Source organism: Leuciscus leuciscus, assembly GCF_965113295.1.
Source record: "Leuciscus leuciscus genome assembly, chromosome: 20".
Taxonomy (NCBI): Eukaryota; Metazoa; Chordata; class Actinopteri; order Cypriniformes; family Leuciscidae; genus Leuciscus; species Leuciscus leuciscus.
In genome coordinates, this window is record NC_138744.1 from 723,924 (window position 1) to 742,500 (window position 18,577).

Consider the following 18,577-nt stretch of genomic DNA (forward strand, 5'->3'; position numbering starts at 1 on the left):
CTGAGAAAAATGACTTTAAAGTTATCCTGTCATCCAGCCTAAGTAGTTGTAGGTAGATTATTGGACATGTGGCTGTTTTGTTACTTTATATTAGCTTATTCTTTGTACATATCAATCCTCATATTTAATTTGATATTTTATCCCTATTTTGCAGTTACTGTATTCTTGCTTTGTAAACTTGCTTTGTATTACTTACCAAAAACGTGGCACCATACCAAGGAAAAAGGCAGTAACTACAGATTCTCCAAAAACTATTACCATTTTTCTCCAAAACGACACACATTTGAGATAAGATGTTTTGTCACATAACAAAGGATGCCTTGAATGTCATGAAAATGATAATAACTAATTTTTGACCAAAAATGCAGTTACTGCCTTTTTGTTTTGTAGGGCAGTTAACTGTATTAGGGCGTGGCTACTGTATTAGGGCGTGGCTACTGTAACAGGCTGAAATGTTCTGTATTTAGGCCTTGAAAGATTAACATGTTACGCACTACAACAGTTGTGGCACGTTTATAAATGCGCCCAGTGCAGACGCATTGGATGGGTTTATTATAAGCAAGATGCTCATGATCACTCTAGATAGTGTTTGCTACTCAATTACTCATGGCACATTGAGGGTAAAAGTGTAAAAACAACCCAGCTAAAAGTATCCCTATAATGCTGGAGCTTTTATTGAATGTGTGCTACTGTAACCTGCTGAGACATGCCTTCAGAGTCAGAGCTGGGTTTGTGATGTTTGAGGAGAGTAAGGGGTGTTTGCAAAATATGCTGTATTTCTGTAATTCCTCTAGATGCCACTAGTGCTGCAGAAACTACATACTTCACCTTTAAAATAAAACACATGAAACTGAGTGTGTGAGCTGCAGTGTTCTGATGGCTGATGTGTGAGTGTGTGTGTTTTGCAGGTCACACACAGGTGAGCGCCCGTATAAGTGCCTGCAGTGCAGTAAAGGCTTCGCTTCATCCGGCGTGCTGAAAGCCCACATCCGCACACACTCGGGCCTCAAAGCCTTCAAGTGCGTGCTGTGCGACACCACCTTCACCACCAGCGGAAGCCTGCGCCGCCACGTGACCACACACAGCGACATGCGCCCCTACATGTGTCCCTACTGCCAGAAAACCTTCAAGTCCTCCCCTAACTGCAGGAAGCACATGAAGACACACAGGTGACGCTTCACGGCCGCCTCATGTCTGTTAAAGCGATAGTTCAGTTCACCCAACAATGAAAATTAGCCCATGGTTTACTCACCCTGAAGTCATCCTAGGTGTATATGACATTCTCCTTTCAGACCAATACCATCTGGTCAAGTGTTACTCTTTCACCGTAAATCGATGCGGACGTCCGTCTGCCGGAAGCTAGTTATTTTAGTCGATAAAGTTTTAAATATGGATATTTTTATTACACAAATGATGATGATCCATTTATGATGATAGATGCACTTTTATGATGATAGATGCACCTTTATGATGGACAGATGCACTTTTATGATGGATAGATGCACTTTTATCATGTATAGATGCACTTTTATGATGGATAGATGCACTTTTATGATGATAGATGCACCTTTATGATGGACAGATGCACTTTTATGATGGATAGATGCACTTTGATCATGTATAGATGCACTTTTATCATGATAGATGCACTTTTATGATTGACAGATACACTTTTATGATGGATAGATGCACTTTTATCATGTATAGATGCACTTTTATGATGGACAGGTGCACTTTTATCATGATAGATGCACTTTTATGATGGACAGATGCACTTTTATCATGTATAGATGCACTTTGATGGACTTCAACAAATATACAGCCATGCACTGCCCTTGTAAAGCTTGGAAGAGCCAGTACATTTTTTTATATAACTCTGACTGTATTCGTCTGAAAGAAGAATGTCATACACACCTAGGATGACTTGAGGGAGAGTAAATCATGGGCTAATTTTCATTCTTGGGTGAATTAACCCTTTAATGAACAAGCAAACACCTGAAACATGTCCATCATGGAGAGCTAGTCTAATTGAATGGTATTGTTGGTCATTCTGAATATGAACATAAACCTCTGCTCCATGTTCCTGGTATTAGGAAACAGTTTTGGGATTGTTTTGACTCGGCTCATGTTGTCATGTTGTCAGGTATGAGCTGGCTCAGCAGCTCCAGCAGAGCTCAGAGGACATGCAGCCGCCCGCAGTGGACACTGGGACCCAGAGCATGCTGGAGGCGGTGGGAGACGGCCAGCAGGGGGCGCTGCCCACGGCACTGGGGGACGACGCCCTGCAGGAGTCAGGTGAGGGGCACACGTGCTCTCTTCTCCAAGGCTGCATTTGAAATCGCATTCTCCCCTACTGTATAGGAGAAGTATGTCCGAATTCACAGTTCTCATAAAAGAGTGGGCAAAGAGTCTCCTGATGACCTACTACTACTGGTGAGATTCGGAAGTGTGCATGCGATGGACACTTTACTATCCCATGAGACCACAGGATAGGATTTGTGAATGACGCTGGTAGGTCACATGATAATGACAACATGGCGAATGTAGTACGTCCAGATTATATTCATACTACACACATTCATACTATATAGAATGTACTTTTTTAGTGGTTATGAAGTTGTCACTTATTCAGAATATTTTCAAGAGAGTACGTGATTTCAGACGCAGCCCAAATATAAAAAAAAAATTTCTTAGAAAACAACTGAAATGTGCACTTTAGTTATTAACAAACATGAACTGGGAGCCTAACACTGAGAGGCCATGTTAGACTGTCTGTTTGATGGTTTGAGTAGCAGGTACAAAAATAAACCAGCAATCTCTGATTTATTTGTCTTTCGTTGTTTGATTAACGTTAATGACACAGACAGCAGCAGGTTTATTAGACTGCTGTCCCTTTAAGACCGAATGCACAGATCCAATATACTGTATTGACACACACACACAATTTTCTCCCAACTGTTTTCGTTCACTTAAGACTGTGTATCAGTAACATTTGCCAAGACAGGCATTTTGGCATAACTTTGTGTGTACTAATCCACTGACGCGTGATTAGATTTGAGAGAGAATTGAGTTCGATACAGTCTGAGAGACGCTCACACACACGACACATGCACATAGAAAGCTGCCTGGCCCGGTTGTATTTGATTGTGTAAGGCATATTGATTTATCTGATGGTTTATTTATTTGTTTCACATGGAAATTTCAATATTAATTGAAAATGGAACATGAGTTTATACTGGATTTAAAAAAAAAACATTGAGGTTGTTGCCTCTTCATTTCACAACACTGCAGTGTGCCACTGGTTTGTGTTCATAGTGTTCTACATCATAACTTAATTTAGATAGGAAGATGATATAAAGCAGCATTAAATGAACAATGAAAATATGTATTTATCAACAGAATCGTTTGTGAGTGCGCAGCACGCTCTACCTGAACACATGAGCCAGTTTGAGACACCGGCGCTGCCTCAGCAGACCTTTGAACAGCCAGCTATGACACAAGGTAACACACATCGCACACGCTTCTTGATGTAAATACACTCTCACAGACGTATGTTTGGGAAGCCAGTGCTGTCTGTATTACCTGTAGCAGGGAGGCTATGTTTCTGTCGTCAGAGATGTCCATTCGTAACTTGATTGTGGCCGTTTTCTTACTTTCCAACTGTTTTTGATTAAAAAAAATAACCATGTAAACATAAACTATTGCTTTATAAACTTAGCGGCAGTGACATGATTCATTTCAGTTAGTTGTTCTGTATCTTTCAACACTCTTTCTGGTGTTCATTCATGTTTATTTGGTGCTGTAACTAAGAAGAGATGATCGGTTCAGCTGAGACACAAAAACACATTTATTTACTGAATTTCGTAGTAAAAATTATACAATTTATATGCATGGCAAAGAGGCGGAGCATACAACATGAACATAAAATACAGATACACAAAATGGTGTTGATGAAGGCTAGGCACAAAGACAAAAATCCACTTGGTCGTGAGCATAAGTACGTGCATGATAGACCCATTGGCCAAGGCTAAGGGAGAGAACTGTGCATGTAAAAGTGTGCATGGATCGAGGCGAAGGGATAATATTCACTACATGAGTCAGAAGTCCCAGAGACAACACCTGACCAGCTTATGCCATAAGACCCTGAAGCCTGATGCATATGCGATACCACACTCTCACTCCTTTGAACTGTCCAAGACAAACTTAATGCACTCACACATCAAAAAGACAATTTCTTGGCCAGATTCACCCTGAATCCCAGCACATCAGCAATATGTGAAACCTGCTCAGTAGTGCAGGGAGAGGTTCGTTCCTGGGGCCTGGCGGGGGATCCCATCATATCCTATCAAACTCCAAATCAGCACAGTGGCAGCTACTTTCAATCTCTGACACAGTAGTTTCCTGGTGACAGATGAGACAGAAGGGAAAGAATCCCTTGCTGTGATGAGAGTACCACAAGCATCTAGACTGGCTTGTACCCGTGTGTTAGAAGCCAACAGATCGGAGAGAGATATGGAAACGGGAGGTGGGCAGCCTAGAAAAACTGACACCGCAAGATTGTCCTGAACACTTGGAATACCTCATAATAGATTTGGACCTCTCCGGTAGGAGTGTAGCTCTAGGTGAGCTTCGAACACACGCTCCTGTCTGTCAATACAGACTTGCTCTAATCAAACACGCCTGAACAAGCTAATCAAGTCATCACAGATACTAGAAAATTACAGGTAGGTGAGTTTGATTGGGGTTGGAGTGAAATTTGAGGTACCCTGATTTTAAAGTGTAAGTGTGTGTGCTCTGTTGCAGGTTTTACTATAGCTGAGGGATTTTCCCAGCAGGCACATTTCTCTACGGTACAACAGCTTCAGGACTCAAGCACACTGGAGTCACAAGCCTTGACCACCAGCTACCACCCTCCCAACCTACTGAACGTAACACACACTGAGGTACAAACACCCTCCCAACCTACTGAACCTAACACACACTGAGGTACAAACACCCTCTCAACCTACTGAACATAACACACACTGAGGGACAAACTAAAATGTTGTATTATAAGTGTTACTTTTTGTTAATTCACGAGCAAGGACCACACCACAACCATGAATGTTGGAAATAATTTATTGAAGAGAGTTGGGGATGAATAGGGGAAGGATGAAGGGGAAGGGGAAAAGTGATGGTAGTCAGGATGATCTGTTATTGAAGAGAGTTGGGGATGAATAGGGGAAGGATGAAGGGGAAGGGGAAAAGTGATGGTAGTCAGGATGATCTGTTATTGAAGAGAGTTGGGGATGAATAGGGGAAGGATGAAGGAGAAGCGGAAAAGTGATGGTAGTCAGGTTGATCTGTTATTGAAGAGAGTTGGGGATGAATAGGGGAAGGATGAAGGGGAAGCGGAAAAGTGATGGTAGTCAGGTTGATCTGTTATTGAAGAGAGTTGGGGATGAATAGGGGAAGGATGAAGGGGAAGCGGAAAAGTGATGGTAGTCAGGTTGATCTGTTATTGAAGAGAGTTGGGGATGAATAGGGGAAGGATGAAGGGGAAGCGGAAAAGTGATGGTAGTCAGGTTGATCTGTTATTGAGGAGAGTTGGGGATGAATAGGGGAAGGATGAAGGGGAAGCGGAAAAGTGATGGTAGTCAGGTTGATCTGTTATTGAGGAGAGTTGGGGATGAATAGGGGAAGGATGAAGGGGAAGCGGAAAAGTGATGGTAGTCAGGTTGATCTGTTATTGAAGAGAGTTGGGGATGAATAGGGGAAGGATGAAGGGGAAGCGGAAAAGTGATGGTAGTCAGGTTGATCTGTTATTGAAGAGAGTTGGGGATGAATAGGGGAAGGATGAAGGGGAAGCAGAAAAGTGATGGTAGTCAGGTTGATCTGTTATTGAAGAGAGTTGGGGATGAATAGGGGAAGGATGAAGGGGAAGCGGAAAAGTGATGGTAGTCAGGTTGATCTGTTATTGAGGAGAGTTGGGGATGAATAGGGGAAGGATGAAGGGGAAGCGGAAAAGTGATGGTAGTCAGGTTGATCTGTTATTGAGGAGAGTTGGGGATGAATAGGGGAAGGATGAAGGGGAAGCGGAAAAGTGATGGTAGTCAGGTTGATCTGTTATTGAGGAGAGTTGGGGATGAATAGGGGAAGGATGAAGGGGAAGCGGAAAAGTGATGGTAGTCAGGTTGATCTGTTATTGAGGAGAGTTGGGGATGAATAGGGGAAGGATGAAGGGGAAGCGGAAAAGTGATGGTAGTCAGGTTGATCTGTTATTGAAGAGAGTTGGGGATGAAGGGGAAGGGGAAAAGTGATGGTAGTCAGGTTGATCTGTTATTGAGGAGAGTTGGGGATGAATAGGGGAAGGATGAAGGGGAAGTGGAAAAGTGATGGTAGTCAGGTTGATCTGTTATTGAAGAGAGTTGGGGATGAAGAGAGTTGGGGACGAATAAGGGAAGGATGAAGTGGAAGGGGAAAAGGGATGTTAGTAGGTCTATCTGTTATTGAAGAGAGTTGGGGGTGAAGAGGGTTGGGGATGAATAGGGGAAGGATGAAGGGGAAGCGGAAAAGTGATGGTAGTCAGGTTGATCTGTTATTGAAGAGAGTTGGGGATGAATAGGGGAAGGATGAAGGGGAAGCGGAAAAGTGATGGTAGTCAGGTTGATCTGTTATTGAGGAGAGTTGGGGATGAATAGGTGAAGGATGAAGGGGAAGCGGAAAAGTGATGGTAGTCAGTTGATCTGTTATTGAGGAGAGTTGGGGATGAATAGGGGAAGGATGAAGGGGAAGCGGAAAAGTGATGGTAGTCAGGTTGATCTGTTATTGAGGAGAGTTGGGGATGAATAGGGGAAGGATGAAGGGGAAGCGGAAAAGTGATGGTAGTCAGGTTGATCTGTTATTGAGGAGAGTTGGGGATGAATAGGGGAAGGATGAAGGGGAAGCGGAAAAGTGATGGTAGTCAGGTTGATCTGTTATTGAAGAGAGTTGGGGATGAATAGGGGAAGGATGAAGGGGAAGGGGAAAAGTAATGGTAGTCAGGTTGATCTGTTATTGAAGAGAGTTGGGGATGAAGAGAGTTGGGGACGAATAAGGGAAGGATGAAGTGGAAGGGGAAAAGGGATGTTAGTAGGTCTATCTATTATTGAAGAGGGTTGGGGATGAATAGGGGAAGGATGAAGTAGAAGGGGAAAAGTGATGGTAGTCAGGTTGATCTGTTATTGAGGAGAGTTGGGGATGAATAGGGGAAGGATGAAGGGGAAGCGGAAAAGTGATGGTAGTCAGGTTGATCTGTTATTGAGGAGAGTTGGGGATGAATAGGGGAAGGATGAAGGGGAAGCGGAAAAGTGATGGTAGTCAGGTTGATCTGTTATTGAAGAGAGTTGGGGATGAAGGGGAAGGGGAAAAGTGATGGTAGTCAGGTTGATCTGTTATTGAGGAGAGTTGGGGATGAATAGGGGAAGGATGAAGGGGAAGCGGAAAAGTGATGGTAGTCAGGTTGATCTGTTATTGAAGAGAGTTGGGGATGAAGAGAGTTGGGGACGAATAAGGGAAGGATGAAGTGGAAGGGGAAAAGGGATGTTAGTAGGTCTATCTGTTATTGAAGAGAGTTGGGGGTGAAGAGGGTTGGGGATGAATAGGGGAAGGATGAAGGGGAAGCGGAAAAGTGATGGTAGTCAGGTTGATCTGTTATTGAAGAGAGTTGGGGATGAATAGGGGAAGGATGAAGGGGAAGCGGAAAAGTGATGGTAGTCAGGTTGATCTGTTATTGAGGAGAGTTGGGGATGAATAGGTGAAGGATGAAGGGGAAGCGGAAAAGTGATGGTAGTCAGTTGATCTGTTATTGAGGAGAGTTGGGGATGAATAGGGGAAGGATGAAGGGGAAGCGGAAAAGTGATGGTAGTCAGGTTGATCTGTTATTGAGGAGAGTTGGGGATGAATAGGGGAAGGATGAAGGGGAAGCGGAAAAGTGATGGTAGTCAGGTTGATCTGTTATTGAGGAGAGTTGGGGATGAATAGGGGAAGGATGAAGGGGAAGCGGAAAAGTGATGGTAGTCAGGTTGATCTGTTATTGAAGAGAGTTGGGGATGAATAGGGGAAGGATGAAGGGGAAGGGGAAAAGTAATGGTAGTCAGGTTGATCTGTTATTGAAGAGAGTTGGGGATGAAGAGAGTTGGGGACGAATAAGGGAAGGATGAAGTGGAAGGGGAAAAGGGATGTTAGTAGGTCTATCTATTATTGAAGAGGGTTGGGGATGAATAGGGGAAGGATGAAGTAGAAGGGGAAAAGTGATGGAAGTCAGGTTGATCTGTTGTTGAAGAGAGTTGGGGACGAATAAGGGAAGGATGAAGTGGAAGGGGAAAAGGGATGTTAGTAGGTCTATCTGTTATTGAAGAGAGTTGGGGATGAAGAGGGTTGGGGATGAATAGGGGAAGGATGAAGTAGAAGGGGAAAAGTGATGGAAGTCAGGTTGATCTGTTGTTGAAGAGAGTTGGGAATGACTAAGGCTAGGATAAAGTGGAAGTGGAAGGGGAAAAAGGATGGCAGTCAGGTTGATCTGGTCGTTTGGTGTTGGCGGCCAGGAGACTCAGAGTGAGGGCATCATCTCAGTTAAATGTAGGCCGAGTGATTAGGACCCCTAAAGATTGGGAAGAGCTGAGGTGAGCTTGGCTTGATGGAGGTCATTGAGATTGTTACGAATGTAAGAGCTTCTGAAGATCAATAGCCAAGGAGTCAGATCGTCTCGTCTGAGATACCTCGTCTGGCCACTGAGGTCGCTGCTCAGATACGTAAGGAATGTATTGAGTAATGTTCTGGAAATATGCCGGTGTCCTGTGGCCAGTTTTCGGTTTCGGTAAGAAAGAGCAGATGCTCTGGCAATATGCCAGGAGTAAACTTTTTCCAAATTAGGTTTGAATGGGCTGAGGTAGGAGTTTAAATGGAAGATGTAAATAGGGTATGAAGCTCCGAATTGGTCTGTTTTGCTTCTCCGAAGAGTGAATATGATTGTGTCTAGAAAGTAGATCGAAATTACAGAGATGTAGAGATCGAAGGTGGATGAAAATAGGGGTACATTTTTTAATGTCGCAGGAAGCCAAAAAGGCAACCAGGAACATGGGCTCTAGGTTCAGGCGATGGTGGGTTTAAATAGCCTGAGCGTAGAGAGAGGATGCAGAGGCTAAGGAGGTCGGTGGATGAAAACAGCGGGACCTATATTGGATGAATGTCCGATTTTTGGAGACAGAAGTCTGAATTTCTAGACCATTCATGACCCCCAGAAGGATGGTGGCTATGATTATGGAGTATATTTCGTAAAGTGCTGAGGAGAACACGCCTGACTGCGAGTTGAGAGAACTGAACTTTGGGGGCCATTCGGAGACGAGACGAAATTAAATTATGTTAGTCTGTATGGTAAGTGTGTGTGTGTGTGTGTGTGTGTGTGTGTGTGTGTGTGTGTGTGTGTGTGTGTGTGTGTGTGTGTGTGTGTGTGTGCGCGTGTAGACGAGTGGTTTATTACAGGAGGCGAGTCAAGGAGAGCTGCAGCTGTCTATACAGACACAAGACTTCCAGGATGAGGATGAAATCAACAAGAGAGTTTATCAGTAAGTTCACATGCATCAAACACTGAAAGGCAGATGCTATCCTACTCACTTTGACGAGAAAATGAATAGTCTTGAAAACAATGAATGTCTTGTACCTTTTTACAAGTAAAGCCTTGCCATTAATAAATGGTTAATAAGATATACATATAAATATTATTAGATATAAACATCATTTTATTAGAAAGAAATTTAATCAAATGTAATAATCTTGTAAACTGTAACTGTATTTTGTTATTGTAAACTCCTACTATGCAGTTGTTTTTCTTTTGCACTTTTCTCTTTGAATCATGATGTGTACTGTGATTTGGAGTAAAACGTGATTTTGAAAATTTGTCTTAACAATACACATAAAATACTTTTTTAAAGTTCTTTTTTTTAAAAGATTCACTTCAGCAATAATCTGCCAAGTGTCGTATTTGAAAAGAGATCAAACTTCAGTCTGTCGCTCTAAAGCGTTCAAGATTTACCACAGTTTAAGTTGGAAATAAAATGTTCAGGTCTATGCTCAAAAAGTGAATAAATTGATTATAAATACAGCGTAAATATAATTTAGTATTAAATCCCCTAAAAATACTAAATATTAAATTAAAAACATTATCAAACTAAAATATAGTACATTCATTGCATAAACGTGAAGAGCACCAGCAACCTGCAGATTTCTAATGCAACATTTAGTTGCTAATTGTATTTTTTCTTCTGTAAACAAATCTTTGCACTTCACTCGTGTCCCATTGTTTACTTAAACCTGCACATGCGTTTGGTTGAGTCAGTGCAGTGAAATGTGTTTTGTTTGTCAGGTGCAATATGTGTGATAAGAGCTTTAAGAAGTCCAGTCACCTGAAGCAACATGTGCGCTCTCACACCGGAGAGAAACCGTACCGCTGTAACCTGTGCGGGAGGAGCTTCGTGTCCGCCGGAGTGCTCAAATCACACCTGAACACACACACAGGTGACCTGCACACACACACACACACTTCATCACGCTGTGTTATAATCCATTCTGAGACTCATGCAGTCTCTCCTCTTCTTGCTCTCTCAGGAGTGAAGGCTTATAAGTGTAACGTTTGCGACACGTGTTTCACCACTAACGGTAGTCTGAACCGACACATGATCATCCACCTGAACACCAAGCCCTTCAAGTGCACGGTGTGTGAGGAAAGCTTCCGCACCGTCATCCTGCGCCGGAAACACACCAAACTCCATCATGCTGTGGGTCCCAAAGGTACGACACACTAGACCTCGTCACCTTCAGCTTCTGCTGTGTTCCTGAAGCGAGCATTACATCACTCTGCACTTTCATTAGTCAGCTGTGCACTGATCTGCATTTACAAGATGCCCAATTCCTCTACTCCTCAATCAACAGGATTTGTGGCATAATATTGATTACCTCAAAAAAAGTATTTATTTATTTTTATATATATTATTTTGGTAAGACTATACAATATGGTTTATTAATTAACATTAGTTATTTACCTTAGTTAACATAAACTAATAATGTACTGCACATTTAATAAAGCATTTATTAATTTTAGTTAATAGTAATTTAGTAACATTATTAAAATTAAAGGTTGTATTTAACATTAGTTAATGCACTGTGAACTAACATGAACACACAATGAACAGCTGGATTTTTATTAACTAACATTAACAAAGATGAATAAATACTGTAACAAATGTATTGCTCATTGTTAGTTCATGTTAGTTAATACATTAATGTTAACTAATCAACCTTATTGTAAAGTGTTACCATATATATATAAAACCGAATTGTGCTAAACACAGTATTTAACGAAATACTTGCTAAATATTTCAATGCAATAAACACATGCTTCCAGGAGCACAGCTGGATGATAAAGAGATGAGTCTAAGCAGCAATATAACATTGGGAAAAAACGAGCTGAACGATGACATCACTGTTTTCTCCAGAACGGCTATATATAAATTAACAAAATTAATAACTTTTTTACACCTAAAATGAACCATCACTGAACTTGCTGAAAAATCGCTGTTTTCTTCTGGAAACACACTTTGTTGCATTATTCTCCTGTTATCTCTGTAAAGCTGCTGTGAAACACTCTGTGTTGTAAAGACTAAAGAGCGCTGTATAAATAAAGCTGACTTGACTGATGTTAGTTCTGGAGAGCGACGAGGCCGGAGAGGAGGAGGAGGACGGGTCGGATCGCTCCGGGCCGAAGAGGAACCGCACCGGCATAATCACGCTAACAGAAGAGCAGACAGCAGAGCTAGCCAAGAGAGACCCGCGCGACGAGCCCAGTCTCTCAGAGAAGGTTCTGGCCCAGACGGCTGCCGAACGAGACCGCATCAGTGAGGTCAAAGACAAGTGTGTGGAGCTCAACATAGAGCCGAAGTTCGCCAACCGCTGCCAGTACTGTCCGAAGAGCTTCAAGAAGCCCAGCGACTTGGTCAGGTAATAATCACCTCTGAACATCTGAGAACATCTGTAACGGCTCATTGCACATCTCCATCTGTCGATGTACAGGCAAACCAAACATCGTTCAGACACCAGAGACCATTTCTGATATGTTTTACTAGTGTGATCAGGACACTATAGTTCAGTTATGTAAGTGAGGAGAGCAAAATAAAGTAAACTATGACATATTATACCCAATAACTCTTCATACAGCGACTACCAGTAACATCTATAAACATTTGGGGCCAGAAATGATTCCGACACTTTGAGCTGATCATGTTTTCTTAAGTGTGTTGTCTTTAATTGCTCTTTTTACACACAGACTGAACAAAATGAAGCATTGCTTGGTGATTGGTTGAGCTAAACTGGTATTATCTAATTGTGTAGTTAAATTTAACAGCTGACAGATATTCAACATAATTCATGTGTGAGACAGTCTAACAGAAGGACGTACAAAACCAGTCAAATATCAAATGAGTTCTGCTCATATTTTATTACCATTTTCTAAACTATAGCGAATAAACTGTGATGATGTGAGAATGTTGAAGGTGTCTGAATACATGTTGGTTTGACTGCACATCTGTCCTAACAGTAGCTCAGAACACACTCTGTTTTTCATCTTTCAGACACATCCGGATACACACCGGCGAGAAACCGTACAAGTGTGATGAGTGTGGGAAGAGTTTCACGGTGAAATCCACTCTGGACTGTCATGTTAAGACTCACTCAGGTGCGTTTAGATCTGTGTTTGTGTTTATATTGCCTGGTGAAGTTGATCATCACTGTTAATTATACTTGCTTAACTTCAGCATGTAATACTGGCTGTTCTGCAGACATGAATAATACACTGAAAAATATTTAAATTTCTCAAATAATTACAAACAAACAGCAAGTGTCATAAACAAACAGCATTGAATCCTGTGTTGTTATAATCTGGAGAAATGGCTTGTTTTCTGTCTGATTATTTGAAGTAATTTTGTTTGTATTTTTTCTGCCAATATGCTTCTGTTTATGTTTACTGGAACATGATTCTTTAGTGTTTTGTGTACCATATGGTCATGCCATAGTTTTAGTAATTGTAGGCAGATGTATTTATACAACTTTATTTCTTTTCTTTTTCTTACTGTCGACCTACCAGGGACTGCAGATGAGAATGATCCTGTATGGTTAAATTTGGCACATTTACATGATGGACGCAAGTGCTCATGTCAATTAATGTGCATCGTCGTTTTTAAAATAAACATAAACACATTGAATTAAACATTACATTTTGAAGTAGAAAGAATAAAATAGAATTTTCTTTTTAAACACTCCAATAATCTTTGAAAAACAACTTAAATAATTTCAAAAATATATATTTTTTACAATGTACCAATTCATGTGGTTTGTTGAAGAAAACTATTTCTTTTCTTAGTGATTTTCACCTGGTGGATGATAAAACGTCTCAGGTTACGACTTTAACCCTAGTTCCCTGAGAAGGGAACGAGACGCTGCATCGATGATGCTTTGGGAACGCCCCTGCGTGATTGTGTCTGAAGCATGTCAACTGTCCAATGGCGAGAGTGAGCGTCACGGGTGGGTGACGTCACGACCAGGAAAGGATAAAAGCACATCCAGTCTGACCGGCAGTAGCTTCGAATTAGCCAAAGCAAGTCGATCACAGGGATGCAGGAAGTAACAGCGTCTCATTCCCTTCTCAGGGAACTAGGGTTACAGTCGTGACCTGAAACGTTTCCTTTCGAGGGGACTTGCACTGCGTAGATGACGCGTTGGGAACGATAATACCCAAACGTGTACGTACAATTGCCTGTTATGAGAAACTGTTGGCAACTGAGTCAAAAGCACTTGAGACCCTGGGACAGCATCCAGGTCCAGGCTATAAAACCTCACAAATGTGAGCGGGGAAGACCCAGCCCGCTGCATCACACACCTCTTGTAGGGAAACCCCTGAGATTAAGGCTTTAGAGGCGCCATACTCCTAGTAGAGTGAGCTCTGACCACCAAAGGTGACGGCTGGCCAGAGGACTCATAAGCAAGAGAAATAGCCTCGACTATCCACTTGCTGATCGTCTGCTTAGATGCTGGAAGACCTTTCTTAGGTGATCCAAAACAGATGAACAGCTGATCTGATTTTCTCCACGGAGCAGCTCTGTGGACATAAGTGTCTCTCATGTCTGGGAGGAAGTGTCTCAACGCATTGAAGACCGCCATCATCTCCAGGCAGTTTATGTGCCACAAAAGATGATTACTCCTCCACAGACCCTGAGCTGAGCGGTCTTCCATTACCGCTCCCCAGCCAGTGAGAGAACCATCTGCCGAGAGCGAAACTCGATGGCGAAGAGCTCCTAACACTGGACCCTGGGACAGGAACCAAGGTTTCCTCCATATAACCAAGGCGCGGAGACACCGCCACATGATGTTTCCCCTCGGGGAGAACCTCTGGTCCTGAGCCACCACTGCAGGGGCCTCATGTACAGCAGGCCAAAGGGTATCACATTGGATGCCGCTGCCATGAGGCCTAACAGTCTCTCGAACTGTTTCACAGTGCGTGACTGGCCTAGCTTTAACTCCTTTGTGGCTGTGAGGATAGCAGCTATACGAGCGGTCGATAGGACGGCTCGCATCGTGACCGAATCCCAGACCACACCAAGGGAAGTGGTTCTCTGTATTGGAGAAAGCACAATCTTCTTGGCATTGAGTCTCAACCCCAATTTTTGCATGTGTGCGAGGACGACATCTCGATGCCGAACCGCCAACTGCTCCGATTCCGCTAGAATCAGCCAATCGACGATATAGTTCAGAATGCGTATGCCCTGCAGCCTGAGCGGGGCCAGAGCTGCATCTACGCACTTTGTGAACTTGCGGGGTGATAGAGCTAGACCGAATGGAAGCACCCGATGTTGGTCCCTGATCACCTCCCCCAGCTCCTCATATGCTGAGGAAAGAGGTGGTGAATCCTCTTCCCCCTTATTGTCGTCTTCAATGCTCAGTACATCTAATTCCTCAGAACTAGAGCACTGAAGCATTGGGCTCTCACCCCGGGCAGAAGAAGCCGCTGGGCAGGGAGAGAGCGCTGGATCCCCCGGGTAAGGGAAGAGAAAGGGCGGGGCCCGTCTGCAACCCCGCCAGAGATCCATTTGCGATCCCCAAGAATGCTGGGTCCGGATCCCTGAGGATCGCAAGCCTGGTCACTTTCCTCGAAAAGGGACAGGCGGGAGCGTAGCGTGTGAAGGGGAAGCCTCTCACAATGCTCCTCGAAGGCTGACATAGCATGCTCTGTTCCCAAACACATCACACAAAGTTTGTGTGTATCCCCACCCGTTAAATAGCACGGGCAGGGAGAAGCACACAACTTGTAGATATCTTTCGGCATAATGATATATAGATGCTTGTGACAAGACAACAATAAAAAGGACAGACAATTTCAACATAGAGCGCTTGCCGAGGCACAGAAGCTAATGCCGGTCAGACTGGATGTGCTTTTATCCTCTCCTAGTCGTGACGTCACCCGCCGTGACGCTCCCTCTCGCCATTGGACTGAGTTGACATACGTGCTTCAGACGCAATCAAGCAGGGGTGTTCCCAAAAACGTCATTGACGCATTGCGAGTTCCCTCGAAAGGGAACTAATACTGTGCCCTAACCAGACATGATGCGCTAAGATTCCAGCGACAAGCAGTTAAACGTCTGTCCACACCAGAAGTGACAAAATCAATCAAAAACCACAGCCAATCAGAAGAGCGTGTGGGCGGAGTCTCTCTGCAGGCGCACTACACTCTTAATCAATTAAAAACCACAGCCAATCAGAAGAGTGTATGGGCGGAGTCTCTCTGCAAACGCACTGCACTCTTAATCAAATCAATCAAAAGCCACAGCCAATCAGAAGAGAGTGTGGGCGGAGTCTCTCTGCAAACGCACTGCACTCTTAATCAAATCAATCAACAGCCAATCAGAAGAGAGTGTGGGCGGAGTCTCTCTGCAAACGTACTGCACTCTTAATCAAATCAATCAAAAACCACAGCCAATCAGAAGAGAGTGTGGGCGGAGTCTCTCTGCAGGCGCACTGCACTCTTAATCAAATCAGTCAAAAACCACAGCCACGTTCTTGTTTACATTAAACGGTCTTGTTTTCCTTAGTCACGGCATCACGTCTGCTTAGGACACGGTGTTATAACATGCATTAAAGGAAGGCAGAGACTACCTACTGTAGATGCCACCCAGAACACCATAGCAACTGCGTAGCAATGTACCTCTCAGAAAAGCTTCATAAACACACAGCAATACCCAGAAACCACTCAAACACCATGGCACTTATTTTTTGCACAACCAAACACCACTTAAGAGTTCTTCAGAAAATGTACACATCTGCTCCAGCAACAGCCTTGTTGTATTCCCGCCTCTTTAAAGTCCGATGTGTGTGTGTGTGTGCAGGGCAGAAGCTGTTCAGCTGTCACATGTGCAACACGTCGTTCTCCACCAAGGGCAGTCTGAAGGTCCACATGCGTTTGCACACCGGCTCCAAACCCTTCAAGTGCCCGTTCTGTGAGCTGCGCTTCCGCACATCTGGCCACCGCAAGACCCACATCCAGGGTCACATCAGGCCCTCGGACCGCAAGGCCAAGCGGAGCGCCGGCACAGAGAGACCACCGCAGGACCAGTGCGCTCCTCAGGCTCAGGAGGCTCAGACTCTACTGCACACCCCCAGCTCAGATCCCAACATCTACATCCCAGCGAACCCAGTGCTCACGGGCCAGTATGAGCCCAGTCTGCTGCAGCAAGGCCTGGTGGGACAAGCCATACTGCCTGCTACTGTCTCAGGTACTCATAACTGCACAATACACACACATGCAAACACTGCCTGCTACTGTCTCAGGTACTCATAACTGCACAATACACACACATGCAAACACTGCCTGCTACTGTCTCAGGTACTCATACCTGCACAATACACACACATGCAAACACTGCCTGCTACTGTCTCAATTTCATGCAAAAGGTGACACTTATAACAAAAAAAATATTGCGCCATTGACTTTAGACCAGGTTCAGTTGGTCAATGACTGTTTCAGTTCCTCAAAATAGCAATGCGTCAACAATGCGCCTGAACACACCTGGTTTTCAGACCATAATGGGCGCAAATGTATTTGCTATTTAAACAACGTGGAGCAGAACATGAAAATGAAAACTGCGTTGGGCTGAAACTAGCAAAAAACACTTACGTCGCTCCTGCCGGGTGTATGATAGAGCCCTTAATGTGAGTAATATTGGACTGGTCTCGGAAAGGGCGAGAACTCTTGCTTTTTCTAGATCAGCAGATTTCAGACTTTTCCTGGAACTCTCCACATTTTAGATGTTATTTGGCACAAGCAGATCCATCATGAGGTGGATGAGTGCATGATCTTCCTCTTTCTTCCTTCAGCGGGTGGAGATCTGACGGTCTCTCTGACGGAGGGTCTCGCTACTCTTGAAGGGATTCACCTGGTGTGTCCGAATGTGCAGATCTCTGGGATTGACCCCAGCAACATCAACAACATCACTCTGCAGGTACGGCTCGACCCAAGAGACTCTGTGCTGTACTGATCATGTGTGTAGGGGTGTGTGATGCTGTAGGGGTGCAACGATACCCTCACGTCATGATTCAATACATATCACCACACTGAACTCTCAATACCATATTATTGTGATACTCCAAGACTATGATTAAAGGTCAACCAAAAATACTGTTGATTAAAATGCTAAATTTGATATTACATTGTGTGTGTAAATGAATATTCTTGGACTTGGTGCTGGAAACCCAATGCAGGACAATAGAGACACCAGAATAACAATATTCTTGATTCTGAAGATGAAAATACAGAATTATTGTAGATGAATATGTTCGCACTCTGTCACTGACTAGATATATTTATAATAATGTTGGCCACTTTTTACTGGTAACATCAGACATTTGGCATTATCAGGAGCCACAAATATCCCCCCATTGCATTATTATACATTATATTCAACAATATATATAGTAGTTTAATGCAGTACTGACACTAAAACTCTGAAAACTTGAATTTTTTCTCACACAGTAATTTTTATTTTGGGTGAATTTTCCACGATACATTTTTGTATTGCAATATATTGTCACACCCCATAAAGCAGTTTTCTTCTCTGTGTTCAGATCGACCCCAGTATTCTCCAGCAGACGCTTCACCAGGGCAGTTTGCTGTCTCACTCACTGACGAGCGACTCGAGTCTGACGCAGCACGCCACGGCTCACCTCATGACTGACGGAGACGCCAGTGTTCCTGCCAGTGTGGTGATCCACCCTCTGACGGGTCTCTCTCTACAGCCTCCAGCCTCAGCCATCAGCCTGAGCAACGAGGACAACACCGGTCAGTGTCTCTGCACTCGTCCACCTCACACATCTCACACATGTCCACCTCACACATGTCCACCTCACACATGTCCACCTCACACATGTCCACCTCACACCTCACACATCTCACACATGTCCACCTCACACATGTCCACCTCACACATCTCACACATGTCCACCTCACACATGTCCACCTCAC

The 18,577-nt window shown here is 43.7% G+C and overlaps 1 protein-coding gene across 3 annotated transcripts in view; it reads left to right on the forward strand.

The window, feature by feature from the left end:
- Positions 1 to 18,577, forward strand: part of znf236 (zinc finger protein 236) — a 60,801-nt gene that overhangs the window by 20,520 nt on the left and 21,704 nt on the right. For all 3 annotated transcript variants that reach the window (XM_082150605.1, XM_082150604.1, XM_082150606.1), the window contains 12 exons: positions 909 to 1,169; positions 2,144 to 2,295; positions 3,400 to 3,501; positions 4,804 to 4,943; positions 9,484 to 9,584; positions 10,382 to 10,533; positions 10,624 to 10,806; positions 11,718 to 12,012; positions 12,642 to 12,745; positions 16,446 to 16,832; positions 17,434 to 17,558; positions 18,181 to 18,394. In XM_082150605.1, coding sequence (XP_082006731.1) covers positions 909 to 1,169; positions 2,144 to 2,295; positions 3,400 to 3,501; positions 4,804 to 4,943; positions 9,484 to 9,584; positions 10,382 to 10,533; positions 10,624 to 10,806; positions 11,718 to 12,012; positions 12,642 to 12,745; positions 16,446 to 16,832; positions 17,434 to 17,558; positions 18,181 to 18,394 — 2,216 coding nt within the window. The remainder of the gene's footprint in view (positions 1 to 908; positions 1,170 to 2,143; positions 2,296 to 3,399; positions 3,502 to 4,803; positions 4,944 to 9,483; positions 9,585 to 10,381; positions 10,534 to 10,623; positions 10,807 to 11,717; positions 12,013 to 12,641; positions 12,746 to 16,445; positions 16,833 to 17,433; positions 17,559 to 18,180; positions 18,395 to 18,577) is intronic.